Source organism: Austrofundulus limnaeus, unplaced genomic scaffold (genome assembly GCF_001266775.1).
Source record: "Austrofundulus limnaeus strain Quisiro unplaced genomic scaffold, Austrofundulus_limnaeus-1.0 Scaffold348, whole genome shotgun sequence".
Classification (NCBI taxonomy): domain Eukaryota; kingdom Metazoa; phylum Chordata; class Actinopteri; order Cyprinodontiformes; family Rivulidae; genus Austrofundulus; species Austrofundulus limnaeus.
Genome location: NW_013952750.1, coordinates 170,226 through 176,611, shown reverse-complemented (window position 1 = coordinate 176,611; position 6,386 = coordinate 170,226). Strand labels below are relative to the sequence as shown.

General features: G+C 35.9%; 1 protein-coding gene across 1 annotated transcript in view; it reads left to right on the top strand.

Annotated features, from left to right (window-relative positions):
• Positions 1-6,386, top strand: part of LOC106527895 (collagen alpha-1(XIV) chain) — a gene marked incomplete in the record, with an annotated part of 186,287 nt that overhangs the window by 92,176 nt on the left and 87,725 nt on the right. Inside the window, 2 exon segments of the mRNA XM_014022903.1 lie at positions 1,264-1,380; positions 4,935-5,081. Of these exon segments, the coding sequence (XP_013878357.1) occupies positions 1,264-1,380; positions 4,935-5,081 (264 nt within the window).

Here is a 6,386-nt window from a genome sequence, read left to right as displayed (position 1 = left end):
GCTAAATGTGACATAGATACTTTATTATGGTATAGTGTTTAAATATATGTCTGAGAAACACATAATATTGCCACTTTAATAGTTTATTACTAATTTTCTAATGAAAAAATATTCTAACTTGATAATAGATGAGCACGTCAATAGTTAAATCTTCAAAAGAAAAGGGGCACTACATGTTGCATCCTGTATTGTTTCTCTCATGCTGTCTGTAAGCACTCTGAGTATGTGTTGGGGATGACTCTTTGCTACCGCCACACCAAATATGAGCTCAGTCATTGTAAAGTTGACTGAGTTAAAGCTGTTTTTGTGTTGGCTAATGTTGATTAGCTGTGGCATCTTGAACTGAGCTGACATTAATCAGTAGATGTGCATTCAGTGATTACTTTCTGAGAGTTTCATTATCAGAAAAACAAACAGACAATAGCATGATTACCATTCATTAACGATCCATCCATCAACTTCTGCTTATTCCGAGCCGAGTCTGGGTGCAGCAGCTACAGCAGGGAGGCCCAGACCTTTCTTTCCCGAGTCACCTCTTCCAGCTGTTTTGGGCAGATTCCGAGGTGTTCATGGGTAAAACAATAAAACAAGAGACATAGTCTCTTCAGCGTGTCCTGGGTCTTCCTTGGGGTCTCCTCCCAGTCAGACATGCCTGAAGCCCCTCCCCAGGGAGGCGTCCAGGAGGCATCCTTACCAGATGAACCACCTCAACTGGCTCGTCTCGATGTGGAGGAGCAGCAGCTCTTCTCTGAGTCTCTCCTGGGTAATTGAACTTCTCACCCTGTCACTAAGGGAGAGTCGAGCTACCCATACGATTAATGATAAAAGGTCACAATTTTAAAATGGATTTCAGCTTTTCCGGAAAAGTAAATTCACAAAATCACACTGGGTATTTTATTAAAATAAAAGAGGATGGTTGTTGCTGGTGACTGAAGATGGAGTCGTTTTTAAAGTGTGAGAAAGTGGAAGAGACAAAAACAATAGTGCTTGTAGGAGTTGCCCACGTTTGTTAGAGTGGAACAAAGATCTTCCATATTCAAATTACAGTTTATCACATTTATATTAGATTCTGTGGSACACGTGGTCAGAGGCTCCGATACATTCAGCCAAAAAACCAAGTGCATTTCAGGATGTCTCCAATTAGTTAATTAGGAACAAGTTTATCATTTAACTATTACTATAAATTGTGTGTTATTAGCCTTATTAAGACCTTTTTTCTTTTCAAAAGTAAGAAAATGTAGATGTTGTTCAATTTCTCTGCAGTGTTCCTCGGTGTCTCCGGCTTGTCCACCTACCAAGTGCGTCCGAACAGCATGTGTGTTCAATGGCAGCCTCTTCTACACGCTACCATGTACAGAGTCTCCATACAGTCCACACTCAGTAAGTATATTTACTGTTGCCTACTTTGTGACCATTTAAAACATTACCCTATCATGTTGGCGATTTAGCAAATCTTTTTCTTTACGCTTCTTTACGCCTCTGCGTCGTAGCTGCGACATCCAAAATGGCAGGACGGGTCGATGTTTTGGCATTTGTGCTGCTAAAAATGACAGTATAACTACAACAAGCAATTGTTTTTAAGGGAAGAAAGTACATAAACTGAAGGACGCTTAAACACCAGAACTACTTCTTCTACAAGTTCTTCTTCTTTGATTTTATTGGCGGTAGACAGGCTAATTTAAGTGCATCACCACCACCACTGGAAGGTGCTCAGTGGACGTTGTCATATTTCTACCTTTTAATTCAAAACGTCACACACAGCGATGTATTGTGGGTAATATACTTTGACGAAGTCTGCTTGGATGTGGGATTAGTGTGGATCAAAAGCGCAAAGGGGGTGAAGTGAAGGAACACTCCGACAAATTGGGACACACTACACACTTGAACCCATCAGTGGAAATGTGCGTTTGAAGTACACAAGGGTGGAAGTGTGAGTACTGGGCCTTTGTCTTCTCTACAGCAGATAATTTCACGCTGGTATTTGAACTTCATTTTAAAAAGCGGGGTCAGCAGGAAATTGCTGATACTATGTGACTTAAAATGTTTAATGTTAAAATATTTGTATGCAGTGGGTCCAGTTGTTGACTGTATGTGAATACTTTAACAGACTTTACCTTTTTTCTGGTTATACTTCAGGATGGTACTTTAAGTACTTAATGGTTTTTTAAGTGGTTTAAAAGGTTTGAGTGCCACTGTAGTACTTCAGTGATACCAACACTTATTGCAACTGTTGAAACACCGAAGTAAACAACATGAAAATCCTTGTGGGGAAAAACAGTGGAGTTAACATGAAATATAAAGTATTACTATTCTTTGGAGGTAACTTTGACTAAGTCAGTGTTTTTCAAAGTGAGGGCCACCAAGGGGTGTTAGGAGGTCCTCAGAATGCTGGAGGGAAGATAAGGAAAAAATGCAAAAGAAATAATAATAATTAATCATTACAATAAAATGCATTTTTAATCATTATTTTAAAATATATTTATATATAGTTATATATTAAAAAAWTTTTGAGAACTTAAAGTGGACATATTCTTTTAAATTCTTCATTTTTCCATTTAAATAAGAGAGAAGAATGAAGAAGACAAAATTAGTTAGTAATGTCCCTTTTTTTGGATGGCCTCCCTTCTCCCCTTATAGCCATCCYCTCCACACCATTATGTTTTTTATTTCATTTATTTATTTTATTTTATTTTTTTTTTGTGAAGAGAAAATAGAGAGAGAGAAAAACAGAGAGAGAAGTAATTAGAAAGATAGAAAGACTGAAATAGCGATTAGGATTATGTTAAATATACACCAACAAAACACAGGWCCACACACCCAACATCTGTCCGCTCACCTGACTAATAAATGGATAAATACATAGAGGGCATACTGTATATAAAAATACACACATACCCACACAAATATAAAGATATACATACATACATGCTTACATTCATAAATATTGTCCGTATATACACATATTAGTTAGTTAGTTATGTCCCTAACTTATTTGGCAGCACCGTCACAAATAATTTGATGTAATAGTTCAGAAAACATCATAGAAAATAAAGAAAACTGAACAGGTTGAAAAATATGACTCCAATAGAATATAAAGATATCTACGCAGCACCACTAAATTAAACTTCTCTGCACTCCTAACGACCCAGAGTACACAACAAATTGCATTTAACAGTTTAAAAATTGGATTTTTACATATATTCACTTTAAGAGAGGTTTTATTTTTTATTTTTATTTTTTTTCTGTTATAGTCAAAGTTAGTTTTTTAGTGGGAATATAATGCAGTTTAAAACATGTTAACAAATTTATTTTTATAAACAAATGAATTAATTATTGAATAGTGAATAAATGTGAGATAAAAAAGATTCTAAAGTTGGTATTTCTTTAAATATTGTGTAGTATTATTAGTGGGTTTGGAAGGAGGGTCCCCGGCCAGAAGTCAAGGCTGTTGGGGGGGGGGGGGGGGCATGGCATGGAAAAGTTTAGGAACCTCTTGAAAAAGCAATAAATGTACATTTTAATGCCTTTTACAAGTTTAAATTAAAGATTTGGCATTCTTTAATGTAATGCAAAATACCCACTTCCTTGCATGCCAGAGTTTTACTTACTTTACTTTACTTTACTTTACTTACTTTTACATCCTTTGATGAGAAATGACAGATGTTTTGGACTCTTACACCAAATTTTAGTATAAAACTTGACACTACGATTTTTCTAACCCTGCAATATGAAAAAAATACGGAAATTATTAATGGATGACTTGAAAACACTTCAAGTTATGCTGCCATCTTGTTGCCGATGAACCAGTACTGATCTTATCTCTCTTTTTTTTGGCTCATGTTATAAGTATGTTTGTTGTCTGTGTTTGACAGTTATTCTTGTTATCTTTGATTATGTTGGGACCTGAGGACGTTTCCTTCTATCATGTGCAAACTTGAATACTGTTTTACCACAAACTCGAGTGTTGCCACTCTGTCAATCTTTGTTTCTGTTTACGTCACTTTTTAATAACCTTTTTTTTAACAGTATATCGTAATTTTTGCTTTCATGTCCTTCCTGCCTGAGCAAAGACTGGATGTTCACTCCAGAGTTTACTTTATTCTGGCCAATCAGCTGCTAAAACCACTTTAAAATGGACAAGTTTAACTGACGGTTGTTTTTCTAAAGCTTGTTAATCGATTAATAAACTGTTTTCTTTCTGGTCAGGGAGCTCATTTATCCCGAAACACTAAAATTAGTCTAATTAAACTGACGAGTGGCTGTCATTAATCAGTTTTCTGTACACAGGGGCTTTCAGTTTGTTCCTAAAACAAACACCCACTTAAATTGTTTGCTATTTTTGTTTTAACGAGGCATTTTCCAGAGATGAGTCTGAAAATGAATGTCCCTTTTTGTAAATATTTATCTTGCTTTTTGGTGTAGTGATAAGGTTCTGGCTGAACAGGCTGCACATTGTCACACTGTTTTGGTCTTTAATGCATTTTGTGATTTAAAAAAACTGCCGACATGCTAAACTACTTTTAAGTAAAACCATGAATCTTGTTTTTAAACTTTATTAAAAAAAGAAAAAGAAATGAAACACAAAATTAATGCTCCCATCTGTTACCTAAAAGGAATCATTAATATTTGTTTGATAACTGTATGAATTTGAAGCTGCAAAGTTGAGATTTTCACTGCTACTTTGATTTTCTGCACATTTTTTGTAGTGAGTAACTTCTTTGTTTGATCTGTTTGCAGAAAAAGTTTGAACTTTCCAATCTTGAAAATAACGCAGAGCGTGACTGCAAAAAAAATAAAATGTGATCTGAGTGGCATTGGCTCAAAACCTCTTCCCCGAGAGGAGTTTGGACTTGTCAAGATTTGTAATTCCTCATCTGAATTTGATAAATTGTGAGTAGATTCTTGGACTTTTTCTTTTCTTTGTTTCCTTCCAGATGGTCAGAGGCAGGAAGTGAACCTGGGCGGTGCAGCTTCCCGCCAGTGTTTCTATGACCTCACACCTAGCAGCCAATACCAGATCAGCGTTTACGCACAGATGCAAGAAGTGGAGGGACCGTCGGTGTCCGTTACTGACATGACACGTATGTGTGAACACATGGTTTTATACTCTGAACAAAACCATGTATWATCATTCTTTTACACCTATTTAATGATCAGTTTTTTTATTTGCTTTGTGATTTTCCCCAGTTTAAACATTCTTGTTTTAAAGGGAACCCCAATTACTTGTAACATTAGACATTATTTGATAAACATTTGCTTCAACTGTAGAACAAAGACTGTAAAAATACTCTAGCTGTTTAATTTTTCTGAATTAAAAAAATATATTGTCACATGGACAATGACTGACTATCAGCCCTTTTAATGAAATTAGAGTGCCTTAACCTGGAGAATGTAGAAATGACTCAGACTGCAACTGAAAATGTGGATGGAGGACAACAGAGCTGCTTAATGGAAGGAAAACTTCAGCTTAGTATGTTAGTTTTAGTGTTAGCGCCCAAGCTAATACATACATCAGGCAATATAGCATTAGCGCCTGAGCTAGGGTGATAGCATTTGTGCTTGAGCTAAATGCATATATAGGACGATATAGCGTTAGCACCCAAACTAATATTTAAACGTACAGTATGGTGATATAGGTAGCATTGGCTACATGTGACATATATAACTAACACTATATTGCCATTTAAGATTAGTCAAGGGATTAACCTTCAGGGTGGATAGAGCTCTCAGCTTTGCACCAGAGGGAAAACAAAGCCTTGCACCTGCGGAGGACCTAGTGAATGTCATAATTTACTCAGTATAATTTGTTTGCGGCGTTAATAAAATGGCGACACCCATGTGACAACAGTTTATTTAAATTCATATAAACTAAATAGCCTACAGTATTTTTACAATCTTTGTTTCACAGTTGAAGTAAATGTTCACCGAATAATGTCTAACGTTACAACTGGTCGGGTTAAGTTTTTATTTCCCTCATCTTCTCATGTTTTCCTCTCAGCTCTGTATCATCTCTTTTACATAAAGCCTCCTTCAATGTTTTTCTCTTCTTTAGAAGATGGATTCTGCTGTTGCAGTTCATTGGTCAGCTGATGAACTGAATTGAATCGCATAGTGACAAAACACACTCAGCTTACAGTCTATGTTATACACAGATACTAAATAGATGGATTCTGTCACACAATCACACACACATTCCCTGCTGGATGCAAAAGACAGATGGCCATTAAACGTAAATCGTTTTAAGGGGTTGAGTACATCAGTACTTTTTTTTTATCACTTCAGCAGAAAAAAATACCTAATAATAGTTTCTTAATTTCTTCATCATCAGTGTTTTTTTTTTGTTATAGAAAGAGGGAAAGAAAAAAAGGCTTGAGATGGGATTTATA